The sequence below is a fragment of the Lepidochelys olivacea genome, assembly GCF_965140295.1.
Source record: "Lepidochelys olivacea isolate rLepOli2 genome assembly, chromosome: 7".
In the NCBI taxonomy this organism is placed as follows: Eukaryota; Metazoa; Chordata; order Testudines; family Cheloniidae; genus Lepidochelys; species Lepidochelys olivacea.
This window is the reverse complement of record NC_140417.1, coordinates 54377481-54394322: the sequence shown is the minus strand read 5'-3', so window position 1 is coordinate 54394322 and position 16842 is coordinate 54377481. Positions and strand designations below refer to the sequence as shown.

The 16842-nt window shown below is 42.9% G+C and overlaps 1 protein-coding gene across 1 annotated transcript in view; it reads right to left on the bottom strand.

Annotated features, from left to right (window-relative positions):
* The window catches only part of ZSWIM8 (zinc finger SWIM-type containing 8), a 145087-nt gene that overhangs the window by 73203 nt on the left and 55042 nt on the right, over positions 1-16842 (bottom strand). Inside the window, exons 2-3 of the mRNA XM_084633567.1 lie at positions 3077-3230; positions 74-168 (exon numbers count right to left, since the gene is read on the bottom strand). Coding sequence (XP_084489693.1) covers positions 74-168; positions 3077-3230 — 249 coding nt within the window. The remainder of the gene's footprint in view (positions 1-73; positions 169-3076; positions 3231-16842) is intronic.

Here is a 16842-nt window from a genome sequence, read left to right as displayed (position 1 = left end):
CCATTACTCCTTTGTCTGAGCTATGATCTGAGACTATAAAATACCTATAGAAGCTCAGCTGCAGCGTTCTTACCTATCTGCAGAGGGTCTTTGACAGCCCGCATCCGGAATAACTGCTCCCCCCGCTGGAACTCATCCGCACTGCCATTCGCCAAGCAGGAGTACAACCTAAGAAAAGCAAACATAGTTCCTTTTCAAACACAATCTTCACTGGAAAAAAACAGAACTGCATCCCATTCCCAACCTACGGGAGCACTAAGTGTTCACTGCTTTGAATACATAAGGATAGTTTTAGCCAAGAGACATGAAAGGGCACAAACTGAATTTGTTGAATTGGTTATTTGGGTAGGTGAGATATAAGAGATGAGTGACTGCAGTAAAGAGTTCTGCCTCCATAGCACCATCGAGTGAAGATTGGCTCTGTGGTTCTGTATGAGAGAGAGACAGATGTATCATTTAGGAACAGCGTCCAGCTGATGCACTGTCAGACCTAGTCATCAGTAATCCATAGTTGTTCTTCTCTATCTTTTGTTTTTGCTACAGATTTGGGGTGAGTGAGTAGGAATGGTTATTTTTGAGATGAGTGGATCAAATCTGAAGTTAGTACTTTAAGGCTTGGGCCAGCAATTTAATATTGGACGTATCTGAAAAAAATATTTGGTTCACAAACTATATGAGCGATTCAAATTCAGCTTTAGATTAAAATTTTAAGATTTTGTTAACGGAATTCTTCACAAAATGTTAAGAGCACTTTTCCTCACTTAAAAATAACATTCATAACAAATTAAGTTTAAAAGGAAATTTATGAACTATTGTTTGTACAGTGCTTTGATCATGTAAAGAGGCATATATATTTTTATGCAGGCTTAATGCAAATCGACTACACAGATTTTATTTTAAATTTTAAAAAAATCAGCTAAGCTGAAGGATGAGAAATTTCATACCTTTCTCAAGAATGGTTCTTCAGGGCTGAGGGATGCAATGGGGATTTAGAATGCAATGGCTCTTTCAAATTTATGGTAGTTGTGATGTTGCTCTGGCAAAAAAGCCAAGTCGTCACTAGTTGCAATTTCAATATTTTGGGCAGTTAATGACTGTCTCCAATTTTGTTAATACAGTGTTCATTATATTTTTTAAACATCTGTACACCATCTTCTTTTTTGGGTCTTAAATAAGTTAGGTTTTGTTGAAAGTCATTCTTGCTTCACTTTTAAAGTGGGGACCATCCTTTTCTGTCATTTTTCTCTAACTCCTTATCTACAAAAATCATTAATCGCTGTCTAACTGATCCTGTGAGTTATTGACATTGACTTTTCACCAGGGATGGCATGGTATTTACCAGAGGCGATTTTCTCCCAGGTAAAATAATGGTTTTTACCTCTTTGGGAAAAACTAGTTAGTCACAGTTTAAGGCATTTTCTATTTTAAAAACTGTTTTGTTAATGAACACCACATTATACTTAGTTTTAGTTACATAGTCAAATTGTGGTTACACAAGGCAGCAGATTCACAGATTAATTTAGGATTGTAGAAATAAAAATAAAACTGCAGTGGGAGCAATATTAATACACAATTATAATATTGAACATTGGAATGTTCTGGTATACATATTGGCTTGGTATTTTCTCAAGGAAGTTATACATGTCATGACTCATATTTCAGTATTTAATCTTATATAAAGAACAGTCAAAAACACTCGATTGTATGAAAACCACAGTGCAGAGTTATAGGCTTGAAGTATTAATCAATCAGAAGTATGCAGAGTTGCAGATTATCACTCCAGGTCCATTTGGGCACACAGCATTCTTTAGCATTCTTTGATGTAGTGGACAGACCAAATCTATTCCTCCGTTTTGAATGGATGTATCCAAAGTTTGAAAAAAAATGTTTTATGCTTACTGGACCCTATGCAATTTTTTCCTCTACTTTCCCGGTTCAAACTGGGTTTAAGCAGATATTTACCGTGCCCTGTCCTAAACCAGTTTTTCCCCAGGAAATTGCCAACCCTGCATATTACCATAAAGGCTTTAAAGTTAAACCTTCTTCAGAGACTCAGATTAGCTTTACAGGCCCTTTTTCAGTTCCCAGTGTCACTGGTTCCAAATATGTACCATGACTACAGATTCCTTTTTAAGAGTCACCAAAATGCTTAATGAGATTTGCTATCATTGTACCCATTAGGCAAGTTACTGGATGTTTTTTTACAGTCATCACAAACTGAAACTAGCTGCCTGTATTCGTCTACAGCTCTACTGTACACATCTGGAACTCCTCCTCCTGTAGGAGCCTTCCCCTGTCTGTGAGACATGTTTACTCTCATCTAAGTAGTGAAAGGGGGCCCCTTTCTAAAGGAACTCCCGGAGCACTGCTTTAGCAGAGGGTTCTGGCTACGCACTGAATGCATGTGCTCGCATCCCTCAACTGGAGAGATTTATGGGAAATTCCTGAAGAACCACCAGATAGTCAAAATTCCAAAAGAACCAAAAGCAGAAAGATTATTGATCAAATAACCATTGATATATTTGAAACCACATAAGAAATCGAACCACTTCTCTGACCCACCCCTATTCTGGCCATCCAGGAGGTCAATACCTCTCCAATTCATAACTAAGACTAGGTCTACACAACTAGCAAAGGTGAGTCTCAGAGCCTGGGTCTACAGACCTGAGCTCATACTACAGCGCTAAAAATGTGTGTATACATTCGGACTTGGGCTGGAGCTTGGACTGTGAAGGCCTAGAGGCGATGGGCTTCAGAGTCCAACCTCCAGACCAAGCCACAACATCTACACAACTGTTTTTAGCACCACAGCACAAACCCAAGTCTTAGTCTCACTGCCACAGACACCCTGAAAGACCTCTAAAGGAATTCATGTCTTTTTCAGAATTTCAGATCTGTTAAATCCTGCCTCTTCAGCAACAAATTCAACTAAGGAAAAACCTACACAAAATGTGCTTAAGATGCAGGCATTAGAATGGTACCAAGAAAGTGAGGGACCCCAATTTGATCCAGGACTCTCCTGTATTGAGATCAATTTGTTTCAAAGCACAAATGCGACCAGAACAGAATATATTACCTGATGTCCTCCTCGTTCTCTGGGAAGCTCCAGAAGGCGATCCGAAGCTGCAGCTGTTCAGGTACGGGGGGGTAGACTTTCTCCACTACCTCGAATGGAATGTGAAACGCAACCTGCTTCGCAGACAGTTCCACCAGTGGAATCACCAAACCATCTAACAGGACAAGCAATATTAGATACAATTACCCATAGATAGAGCCAAACTAATCAGAGGCTGAAAACAGAAGGAATGGAAGCTACTCCTCTTATTTCTCTCCTCCAATTGGGTTAGCTACAAGGGAGTGGCAGCATAAGACTTTTCTGGAGAGTCACCTGCCAATCCAATGTCTGTTCCCAGCCCCAGGGCACAGGAGTTGCACACTCTTGTGAACCCACCTGCTTGTGTGTGGAGAGTTCTGTTGGCCCAATAAGGCTCCAATGACCCAGACGTTTTGTTACCTGGACTTGCTGAATCATGCCAGACTTTTTATTGAAAAGGTAACAAATTACTTCACAAATTTCTGTAAGAACCCTGTGGGGCGAATCCTGAAGGTTAGGCTTTTTTTCCATTTACCAGATTGGAAATTGCATGTTTTCATTATGGTATAACCCAAAGAACAGCACAAGCCCCCTCTGCTGCTGAATCAGTTTAAGATACTGCAGAGACTTCACTAATTATACTGCTGGACACACCTGGCTATGATACTCAGTGCTACAAAGGGATGCAGATTTATATTTTAAGGTCTGGGGTTCCCCCCCCAACAGGCTCTTCCATGGCCCCAATGAATCCTAATAAGAGGGCTAGTTTCTCTCATAACTAAAAATCCCAGTCAGTGAAAACATTCTCTTCCCTTCCACCCCAGAAACTTTTAAATGGAGGAAGGATGAGCTTGTGGCTAAAGCAAAGGAAGGGGAGTCAGGAGACCAAGGTTCTAATCCCAGTTTTCAGAGTAACAGCTGTGTTACTCTGAATTTATTGGTTAGTCTCTAAGGTGCCACAAGTACTCCTTTTCTTTTTGTGAATCCCAGTTTTGTCAGTCTGTGACCTTGGGCTAGCCTTACCTTCCCCAACTATAAAACGGACATAGTATTTCCTAATTTCCAGGAACACTGCAAGACTAAATTGAAATCTGTAAAGTACTCATAGTTCCTCACACTCCAGGACCTGTACGATTGCATGATACAGGTGTCTCATGGTAACCAGAAAGGAGAAGCTTTCCAAGGGATTCAGCTGCAATACTCTGCCATCTCATGCTCCCCTTTTCCAGAAAATTGGTAAGGAAAAACTGAATTATGATAGGATTTTGTTTATTCTACACAAAATACTACCGAACTGTGACTGGTATTAAGTGCAGATACACAGACATTAATTAGTGCAGAGTTTACTTTTACCAGTACCACTGGGAATACGGTACTAGTGAATTTATCAGGAGGTCCTAGATCACCAGCTTCCCAATCCACACCAACTCCCCTACTGCTCTCCCTCCATCCTCTTCTTTAATCTGTAGAAGGGAATTGGTTATATAATTTAAGATCCCTCCCTTTCACATATCAACCACATCAAAATAATTACTAAACTGGACTACACTCCGTAGCCTCCTTTGCTCTATTCAGCTCTGATGGGCTGGCTGGGAACAAAGCCTTTTCTTTTTACAAAACAGCTCCTGATACTCCAGCCAAAGACTACTCACAAATGGTGAGTTGAGCTTTCAGGTCCAGACTGTAGACAATGGAGAGAAGCCACACGGGCATGAAATTAGCTGATCTCCAGTCATATTAATCATTCATTAATATTAGAGTGTCCAGCGGTCCGAACCAGGATCAGGGCAGGATTGTGCTGGACACTTCACAAACACATCATAAGAGAGTCCCTGCCTCAAAGAGTTTACAATGCTTCATATGCAGGAAAGACTCTCTCTGAACTCATCAGTAAGGCCAATTCACAATGGCTAGCTTGTGGGGCAGACAAGGACTGGCTGGCACTTTATAAGAAATTTTACGAACTATCGAATGAAATACATGATGAAGGGATCCCGTGGGAGAAAAATATTATGTGATCATTAATGCTCTACTTAACTTGTGATATTGTGGAAATTACAGATGCCACAACATTAGGTTTCCACCACAATTTTGACAGAAGGGGGCCCCATGCTCAGCCCCAGGTGGCCGACAGCAGAAAATCGCAGAATGGACTTTATTACCGCAAATAATAAGGTCCGTTATTACTTTTCCACAATTTTCCATGACTTGTCCACAGCTTAGCTGCAATTTTTTGACAGTCATCCTGCAATTCAAGTAGGGACATAGCAATCACATAATTAAAAACTGTATCATAATGCATATGCAGAAGGCGGCTGACCTATGGTTGCCTGTGAAACCTTAACTCAGGCATTCCCTAACTTTTGAGTTATCAACTTCCAAATTAAATAACTTTCTTTTAACCTATTTAATGTAATATTATTTATATTGTGACAGGGTTGGGCCAGATGGCTATAGGAGGGTAATAGAAGGCAGATATATAAACCCCAGGTTAAGTAGGTCCCTTTTCCCTGGGTAAGTAACAGGGAAGGTTCCAGAACAATCAGGAACCTTCTGGAGACAATTAAGACAGGCTGATTAGAACAACTGCAGCCAATCAAGAAGCTGCTAGAATCAATTAAGGGTGGCTAATCAGGACACCTGGGTTTTAAAAAGGAGCTCACTTCAGTTTGTGGTGTGCATGTGAGGAGCTGGGAGCAAGAGGCACTAGGAGCCGAGAGTGAGAACGCGGACTGTTGGAGGACTGAGGTGTGTACAAGCATTATCAGACACCAGGAGGAAGGTCCTATGGTGAGGATAAAGAAGGTGTTGGGAGAAGGCCATGGGGAAATAGCCCAGAGAATTGTAACTCTCACATAACTGTTCCAGGAGGCACTCTAGACAGCTGCATTCCACAGGGCCCTGGGCTGGAACCCGGAGTAGAGGGCGGGCCCGGGTTCCCCCCAAATCCTCCCAACTCCTGGTCAGACACAGGAGGAGTCGACCTGGACTGTGAATTCAGAAAAACGGCCAAGCTGAGGGCTGCCGTGAAGCTCCAAGGCGAGCAAATCCGCCAATAAGCGCAAGACCCACCAAGGTAGAGCAGGAACTTTGTCACTATATATACATAAATATATAAATATAAAAATACATATACACACACACACAAAGGGCTGTCAACTGTTTAAAAAAATTAATCGCAATTAATTGCACTGTTAAACAATAATAGAATATCAATTTAAATGTATAATAAATATTTTGGATGTTTTTCTACATTTTCAAATATATTGATTTCAATTACAACACAGAATACAAAATGTAGAGTGCTCACTTTATATTCACATTTTTATTACAAATATTTGCACTGTAAAATCAAAGCATGAAGAGGCATATGAATGTTTAGTTTATCTGGCACGCAAATATCTTGCAATGCCAGCTACAACAAACACCATGAGAACACCAGTTCTCCCTTTCAGGTGACAATGTAAATAAGGAGCAGGCAGCATTATCTCCCGTAACTGTAAACACTGTTTGTCTTAGAGTTTGGCTGAACAAGGAGGAGGACTGAGTGGACTTGAAGGCTCTAAAGTTTTACATTGTTTTATTTTTGAGTTGCAGTTATGTAAAAAAAAATTCTACATTTGTAATTTGCACTTTCACAATAAAGAGATTGCACTACAGTTCTTGTATAAAGTGAACTGAAAAATACTACTACTTTTGTTTCTTTTTTACAGTGCAAATATTTTTAATAAAAATAATATAAAGTGAGCACTCTACACTTTGTATTCTGTGTTGTAATTGAAATCAATATATTTGCAAATGAAGAAAAACATACAAAAGTATTTATAATAAATTTAAACTGGTATTTTATTATTGTTTAACAGTGTGGTTAAAACTGTGATTAATCATGATTATTTTTTAATCAAGTTAATTTGTTTTGAGTTAATCACTTGAGTTAACTGTGATTAATTGACAGCCCTAATAAATACACATCAGTGTATGGTTTTAGTCCTCTCACTGCCACCTCTCTTTACATTGTTCATTCTTAAATGAAGGGGCATAGTGCCTCTGCACACATCTGTATAGCACTCAACACAATGGAACCCTGATCCTGACCGGGAGCACTTGGTGCTAGGGGAATACAAATATTAAATAATTACCCAAGAACAGAAGTGCCTTATGAAGGGGACGAGCAATGCAGTCAGATACATTTTATATATGTAGATCAGCCCATACATTTTTTAGCAAAAAGAAAAGGAGTACTTGTGGCACCTTAGAGACTAGCCAATTTATTTGAGCATGAGCTTTCGTGAGCTACAGCTCACTTATGAGCTGTAGCTCACGAAAGCTCATGCTCAAATAAATTGGCTAGTCTCTAAGGTGCCACAAGTACTCCTTTTCTTTTTGCGAATACAGACTAACACGGCTGTTACTCTGAAACCTACATTTTTTAGCTATCAGATTAAGGGAATCTTATCCCACAACTACTCAGGGTGGCAGGGATCCAGCCTACCCTGCACTCTTGAAACTGCAGCCCTGGGCCCTAAAACCAGAGATACTGGAATGGACTTATCTCCAAGCACCCCACTGCTTTGCTAAGACCCACTTCCATCCCCACACTGGGACAGTGGCCCTGGTCAGACACTGCCCACCCCACCCCCACCTCCTACCCCTGCCAAAGCCTTCTTTGTCCAGTGCCTAATTAATACAGTTTCAGATATTCCATGTTTTATGTCTCTTAATCTCCCTAACCAGCTTTTAAACCTCTGCTGGCAGGCAGAATGTAAACCAATCCAGCCCCAGTCTCTCCCTGCCCACCAGCCTCCAGGCAACATTTCAAAGGAAAACCCAAGCACTGATGTCACCAAGCGCTTTCCCTCACTCTGCCCAGAGACAGTCCTCCAGTCAGAACAGTCGGCACTCTTAACTTGAGAGGATGGGATAGGATGAGATGAAAATGCATGCAGCAGAACAGCCAAGATCTCCCCCAACACAAACAGGCCTGTCAAATTGAGGGATTACATGAACACAGATGGAAAGAGCATACACAGCTTTCAAACATCTACATTTCTGATCATCTGATTACACTGAAATTACTAGACATGCTAAGCAGCAGTCCCTTTGATTAGAGGGGCAGTTAATGGAGTCAGTCCTTTACAGACTAGCATTGTTTTTCCAACACCAGAGGGATGTGAAACATTGACCTTTAATCTGCCTTGAAAAGGGGGTGTCCCTATTTTGTGGTGCATTAATCCCATAGTTAAATCCAAAAGATCTAAGCATAACTGAATTACAAAGGAAATAGGGTGTCCCTTCCTTTACAGTTAACAGTGAAACCAGAGTTGGAGGAGGAAAGACTAGATCCATTCTCATTTTCCGTCAAGTGCTTTCTACCATCTGCAACTGTCTGGCCATCAAAACCCCATGGCCATTTTATTTGTGAGACAGGATGAAATTTTAAAATCACATTTGTTACTACACTAGGTAACAATGCAGGCACAAATTAACGCCTAAGATTACTATAACTAAAATATTTTTTAAAAATCATCCCTTTGTCCTTTCAACAGCACTTTGTTTTGAGTCAGTTTTCCCTGTTTGTCTGGGTCTTTCACACAATGCCAGAGGAGAAAAAAAAGATCTAAAAACTTTAAAATGTGATTGTGAAACTGGAAAAGCTGACAAAGGGATCTGGGGGCAAGTGAAGTATCTGAAACAATGTTTAATTATAGGTTTCAGAGTAGCAGCCGTGTTAGTCTGTATTTGCAAAAAGAAAATGAGTACTTGTGGCACCTTAGAGACTAACAAATTTTAACTTTTCATTAGTATTTTCAAAAAACTTGTTTAGACAGCAAGTTGAAGCTGTCTCTCTCTAAGTGAATTTTTAGTGCTGGTGACAAAAACTGAACTGAGTCTCAGTGAAGGCAGTGAATGAGTGCCAGTTATTATGGCGGTTTATGTGCTGTGCATATCTACCCACTGGGAGTAGGAATGAGACCATGGCATGGATTCACAGGATCGATGCTATGTCCCCAGCTTTGGAATAGTCTCTTGGGGCAGCTCCTTCAGAGTGCTCAACCCCCAGGGGATCTCATTCTTTCTTCAGGGTAGGCCACAGATCCTTAACATCTCCTGAGACCGATGGCTTGTCTATACTTAAAAGGCTAACCGATGTAGTTAAACCGATCTAATTTTCTAGTGTAGACCAGGTCTGAACCTCTGGGCTTCAGCACTCCTGCTTCACACCGTGAGCTCTGCTCAGTGTGTCCAACTGAGACAGACTCCTGGTAAAGACTTGCACACTCTTCAGTGACTAATGTTCCTCACCCAGTATTTGCAGTGGCACTCAAACAGCTTTTCAGAACAGTAGGGCTTATTAGTCAATTGGCACACAGCATAGGAAATCCTTAGGTTAACAGAGAAACGAAAGTTAAAGCATAGACCATTCTGGTCAGCCCAGAGTCCCAGCCAAACTGTAGTGAATTCCACTTTCAGGCTCTGTCTCTCTCAGACCTTCTTAGGACATATCTACACTTAAAAAGCTGCATTGGCGCAGCTGCATGGATTCAGCCATGCGTCTGTAGCGCTTTAAGGAAGACGCTGTAAACCAACAGGAGCGAGTTCTCCCGTCAGCCTAGTTAAACCACTTCCCCGAGAGGCTGCAACTATGTCGGCGGGAGAAGCTCTCCTGCCAACATGCTGCTGTCTACACAAGGGGTTAGGTCAGTCTAACTGCATCACTCAGGGGTATGGATTTTTGTACATCCCTGGGCAATGTAGTTATACAGATATAGGTCTGCAGTGTAGACCTGAGCTTAGTTCTTCCAGAGCCAACTTAGCCCCCATGTCACACCTTCCAGTTCTTTGTTCTTGAGCTGGGGTCTCTGCTTAGCTTCCGTGCTGAGTGTGTCACTCCATTAGTCACTGGAGCTTGCATTGTCTCTCTGGATCCCTTGTTGATCTGAGTCTGTTTCAGCCTGTTCCATAATGACTCTATGGCATGGTCAACACCAGAAAATTTACAGTCGGCTTAACTACATTGCTCAGGGGTGTGAAAAATCCACCCCCCTGAATGGCATAGTTAAGTCAACCTAACCACCAGTATAGACAGCACTAGGTCAATGAGAGAATTCTCCCGTCACCCTAGCTACCACCTCTCAGGGAGGTAGATTATCTACACTTACAAATCAGTGTATGTAGCGTCTACATTTCAATTGTTGACAAGCCTTATTTATTCCATCCAGACAGAGAGGACAGACAGACGGACACACACCCCTATGTCTCTCTGCCTTCCCTGAGAGCAAACTCAGTCCTTTTCCCCCACTGAGAAGCCATGAAACATACAGGGGAAACAGAGGCACACACAGGACTCAAAATACTACAGAAAATTCCCACTTTATTACAGACCACCGCCCCATTTCACAACGATCAAATGGTAGCAACTTAGGGTATGTCTACACTGCAATAAAACACCTGTGACTGGCCTGTGTCAGCTGACTCAGGCTCGCAGGGCTCAGGCTGCGGGGCTATAAAACTGCAGTGTATATGTCTGGGCTTGGGCTGAGCCTGGGCTCTGGGACACTGTGAGGGTTGAGGTTCCCAGAGATTGGGCTCCAGTCTAAACCCGGACGTCTACATCACAGTTTTATAGCCAAGCAGCCAGAGCCCAAGTCAGCTGACATGGCCAGCCACGGGTGTTTTGCTTTAGTGCAGACATACCCTTAAAATCACTGCTTAGCTTTGGGAGGATTTAAATGAGAGACTGAGAGGTGCTCTCTACTCTATATCCTGACTCACCAGTCCCCCAAAACACTGACACAATCACCATCCTATTGCAAAGGGACAGACAGCATGGCAGAGCCTGGATTTCGGGGCTCACAACGGCAGGGCCCCTCATTTTGAGAAACCTACAAATGTGAAGGTCAATCTCAACTTGTGTTTTTATAAATGATTCAAATGATTTGCTTTGCAAAGATCACTTTAAAAGTGTAAGCCTTTAGAACCCAGTGGCCAGGGCTGAAAGTCTGTCACTGATTTTTCTAATGGTCATGTCTCCTCCCTCAAGTTTACTCTAAAGTGAAATTTCCTTGTTTTTGTTTATTTAACATGTGAATGAGCCAGGCTGCCATGAGATTCTAGCATCTCTCTGTCAACAAGACAGGTTTACTCTCTCATGGCTGGGAAATCAAATCTTCACAGACAATACTGATTATTGCCTCAGGGTCATCCTTTGACAACAGAGCCCGAGACATAGTCATCACCACAGAGAGCTTGCATATACAACATCTCTTTTAAAGAGAGTCTTCATTTTGTCAAAGGACAAAGCGTAAGCACTACTGACAATTAAATACATCACACTAAGCAAAACATTGGCCTACATCATTCCCACACTTGATCACCACTGGGATACAGCAATAAGGTGACTATGAAGAATTACGGCTGAAATGCCAGTTCACAAAAAGTGTGGGAAAACATGTAAAATCATGCATGGCTATGAAAAACCTGGAGTGTAGGCACTATTGTCAGTTAGAAAAAACGTTAACAGCAGTTGCACAAAGCACAACACTAGTCCATGGGATGCTCAAGTATCCCCCCCAGTACAGAAAAATCCCAGAGCAGAGCATGATTGGGAATGTAGGCTCTCCCAATGCTTTAGAATGCTCCTCAGTCCCAAGTCAACCACAGAGGGGGAAACTGAGGCAGAGAGATTAAGTGACTTGCCAACCTCACACAGGAAATCTGTGGCAGAGCCAGGTATCGAACCAAGTCCCAGTCCAGTACCTTACCCAAAAGACCATCCTTCCTCCTCCAGTTTTCCAGGGAATTCTATATACTGACCTCAGACACGTAGACCTGGCCTTATCCCTGCCCATCCAGCTCACTTTTTCCATGGCTATTTGATCCCCTGCCTCCTCATCCTTGAACAGCAGAGTATTCTTGACCTACACCTATCCCTGACACAGATCCAACCCTTTCACTATTAGCTGAAACACCAAGACTCTGAAGTACAGAGACCTGAGCCAAAATTAGTAGACGCCTCCAGAGCGTCCTTGTTTAAGTGACTTGCCAAACATCACATAGAGAGTAAAAGATAAAGCCATTTTCCTGGCTCCCAGTCCATTGTCTTAATCATTGTCCATTGCATTGTAAGTAAGAGAGCAGTATGACTGCTCAGAGCTCTGAGACTGCAGAAAAACCTGAGAGTCTCTGGATTAAGTTTAGAAGTGTGAGCAACAAGGGTGATGTCGTGGTGGGAGTCTGCTATAGACCACCAGACCAGGGGGATGAGGTAGACAAGGCTTTCTTCCGGCAACTCACAGAAGTTACTAGATCACAGGCCCTGGTTCTCATGGGAGACTTCAATCACCCTGATATCTGCTGGGAGAGCAATACAGCAGTGCACAGACAATCCAGGAAGTTTTTGGAAAGTGTAGGGGACAATTTCCTGGTGCAAGTGCTGGAGGAACCAATTAGGGGCAGAGCTCTTCTTGACCTGCTGCTCACAAACCTGGAAGAATTAGTAGGGGAAGCAAAAGTGGATGGGAACCTGGGAGGCAGTGACCATGAGATGGTCAAGTTCAGGATCCTGACACAAGGAAGAAAGGAGAGCAGCAGAATATGGACCCTGGACTTCAGAAAAGCAGACTTTGACAGCCTCAGGGAACTGATGGGAAGGATCCCCTGGGAGAATATCATGAGGGGGAAAGGAGTCCAGGAGAGCCGGTTGTATTTTAAAGAATCCTTATTGAGGTTACAGGGACAAACCATCCCGAAGTGTAGAAAGAATAGTAAATATGGCAGGCGACCAGCTTGGCTTAACAGTGAAATCCTTGCTGATCTTAAACACAAAAAAGAAGCTTAGAAGAAGTGGAAGATTGGACAAATGACCAGGGATGAGTATAAAAATATTGCTTGGGCATGCAGGAGTGAAATCAGGAAGGCCAAATCACAGCTGGAGTTGCAGCTAGCAAGAGATGTTAAGAGTAACAAGAAGGGTTTCTTCAGGTATGTTAGCAACAAGAAGAAAGTCAAGGAAAGTGTGGGCACCTTACTGAATGAGGGAGGCAACCTAGTGACAGAGGATGTGCAAAAAGCTAATGTACTCAATGCTTTTTTTGCCTCTGTCTTCACGAACAAGGTCAGCTCCTAGACTACTGCACTGGGCAGCACAGCATGGGGAGGAGGTGACCAGCCCTCTGTGGGGAAAGAAGTGGTTCGGGACTATTTAGAAAAGCTGGACGAGCACAAGTCCATGGGGCAGGATGCAGTTTTGCAGAAAAGGACCTAGGGGTTACAGTGGATGAGAAGCTGGATATGAGTCAACTGTGTGCCGCTGTTGCCAAGAAGGCCAATGGCATTTTGGGATGGGGCATTGCCAGCAGATAGAGGGACGTGATCGTTCCCCTCTATTCGACATTGGTGAGGCCTCATCTGGAGTATTGTGTCCAGTTTTGGGCCCCACACTACAAGAAGGATGTGAAAAAATTGGAAAACGTCCAGCGGAAGGCAACAAAAATGATTAGGGGACTGGAACACATGACTTAAGAGGAGAGGCTGAGGAAACTGGGATTGTTTAGTCTGCGGAAGAAAAGAATGAGGGGGGATTTGATAGCTGCTTTCAACTACCTGAAAGGGGGTTCCAAAGTAGACGGATCTGGACTGTTCTCAGTGGTAGCAGATGACAGAATAAGGAGTAATGGTCTCAAATTGCAGTGTGGGAGGTTTAGGTTGGATATTAGGAAAAACTTTTTCACTAGGAGGGTGGTGAAGCACTGGAATGCGTTCCCTAGAGAGGTTGTGGAATCTCCTTCCTTAGAAGTTTAGAAGAGGTCAGGCTTGACAAAGCCCTGGCTGGGATGATTTAATTGGGGATTGGTCCTGCTTTGAGCAGGGGGTTGGACTAGATGACCTCCTGAGGTCCCTTCCAACCCTGATATTCTATGATTCTATGATTTTAACCACAGAATCATTCTTTGTGTTCTTGTAGTTGCCGTCCTCATTTGACACACTGAAATGTATTTAAGTGCAATTATTTGTTAGGCAAATGCAGCTGTCTATCTCTCAGTGCTTTGCATAGGTGAGTATGCAGCAGGAGGCTCCACTGTACAGACAGCATAGCCAAACACGTAGATTTAGACTGCTCTTACTGTCTCAGCATGGTTAACAGCTTGTCTTCATTGCAAACTTACCTAGAGTGTTGCCCCTCACTCGAGTCCCATCCACACAAAAACCCCTTACATCGAGCATGGTGGTGCTTTTAATTCTAGTTGGCTGACCCTTGGGAGGGGGGGGGGAGAAGAGACATAGGGGGTGTTTACAGGATACAGCTCAAGTTAGCACAACTAGTCAGCTGTTAAAACTACCTCCTTGCAGTGTGGATGCAGGCCAACTCCACTCAAACTAGGCTACTTGAGAGGAGCAACTCAGTGTGGATAACTTGAGTTAACTCTGTAGTGAAATCTGTCACAGTTCAGGGCAACTGCATCTATATTTCCCCTCAGTGGTAAAGCAAGGGTGCTCCCCAGCTGTTGCCTTTCTGGCTGGAGACCTTTATCTCCCTCCCTTTTGACTGGGGTATTTTCAGGCTGTGCAGCTCCATGCACAGCTACTCTCAGCACAGACAGGTTGCCCGAGGACACCTGTCTGCTATCTTTTCAGAGGCAGTTAACAGGTGTAATTGCTATAGGTAAGAGGTATCACGCAGCACTTTCTGTGAAAGCCTACTGTATTCTTAAAGTAAAAAGCATTACAGAGAAAATGTATTAAAAGCAATAAAGGGACCTTAGGAACCATGCATGCCAAAAAACTTACCAGAGTTCACCAAACATAGATACTAGCAGGCACAGTCCTTCAACTTGCTACCCAACAGGGATTCCTTGTGGTTACCAGTTCATCACCACTTCAGCTCAGAACAACCATACAGTCTTATTAGAATTTAGTAAGCCTAGTCCTTCCAACTCTTCCCAAAGGTTTCGGGCCCTCCATGGACCAGGGGTCCTGTCCATTTTCAGGATCAGGAAGAAAATAATGAGCCAGTTTAAAATGGGGCTATTTATCCAAAAACCCTCTCTTTGGCTGTTGGTCCCTGGAAAATCCAGTTTGAACTAGTATATGCACACCTCACCAGGAGGTGGCTTAAATGGACTAATAACAGAGGAAGAACACTAGCATGCCCCCCTCTACTAGACAAAGTATATACAGTGCCCTAACACCACATAGACAATTGCACTTTTAATACAATATACCCAAAGTTCAATAAAGTTTAACTTAATTCCACAAGGTATGCTCAGGATATTACAGGAGACTGTCAATCTGTCATAAAAACATTCCCCAAGTAGATAAAAGGGACCTACGTACTATTCCTGGCTCTCCTAGAAGCATCTATTTGGCCCTTTACCTAACAATTTTAATACTTATTTGACTTTTTGGGTATATATCTAGAGGATGCAAAACCCTAGTTTTAAAAAGAAATTTAGCTGCAAACTGAACTCAGGTGGCAGAAGAACTCTGTTTTCCAGAAGCTGAAAATTGGCGACAGGGGACGGATCACTTGATGATTACCTGTTCTGTTCATTCCCTTTGGGGCACCTGGTGTTGGCACCGGTTGGAAGATAGGATACTGGGCTAGGTGGACCTTTGGTCTGATCCTGTATGGCCGTTCTTATGTTCTTAAGAGCCATGCCATCTTATGGAACCATAATCATAGAACCATACAGTTAGAAGGGACCGCAAGGGTCACCTAGTCAATGCTCCTTTGCAGTAAGGGATTGAAATGTGGCCTTCAAATTCACACCACAGCCCTCTTCCACTTTGGCTAAAACATTCTGCAAAGGAGTTATTCAGCTGTGTGCTAGACAGCAGTAGAATATTAGGAGTCAGGATTCCTGGGTTCTCTTCCTGGCTCTGAGAGAGGAATGTGGCCTCGCGATTAGAGCAGTGGATGCTAACAACAGCGCTGACCATTCTGAAGGGCAGCATGTGACTGACTAAGTAACTGAGACCTGGTTCCACCATATAAGAAACTTGAGTTCTAGTCCCAGCTCTACCTAAATCAGCCTTGTGCAGCCTCTCAGCTCTCTTATCTATAAGATGTTTGGAAGGAATGATAGCTGCTGCTTTCCAAGAAACCATGGGCAGTAACAAGGCCTGCTAAGTGTACAGATATATTAAGAGCAGTCAGTGGCAGAGCAGATGAACTCATGGCAGCTGTCCTGATGCCCAGCCAGTGCTCCTTTCCATAGGCTATTGGGCATTTTGTGAGGAAAGGTGTCTTTCTTTCTTTCTCTCTCTCTCTCTCACAAGCCAAACATAGCTCACACCAGTTTGAGGACCCCTTCCACAGAGCCAAAAAAAATCCTTATTTTTCAATGTGTTGATTTTGAAACTTGATCATGGTATCAGACACTAGATCTCAACCTGGGAATTCTAACAGTATAAGTTTGTGTAGATTCTTATAATAGAGGGAAAATGGGGTAGGGAGAGAAAGAGGAATTTTAAAATCGGGCTTATTCTGGGGGGAGGGGGGAAGAGGATTGTATATCAGGAACTCCTTAAGCAGAAGACCCCAACATTCATCGACTTGAGGCATGTGTGCCAGTCTTCAAGCCAATCTAACTCTGCATGTGCATTTTTTTTTAAAGAGGCTTGAAGACTGGGCATTGAACAGAAACCCGTTTGCAACTTTAACTGTGGGAATCATTGGATTGAGGTTTCAGAGTAGCAGCTGTGTTAGTCTGTATTTGCAAAAAGAAAAGGAGTACTTGTGGCACAAA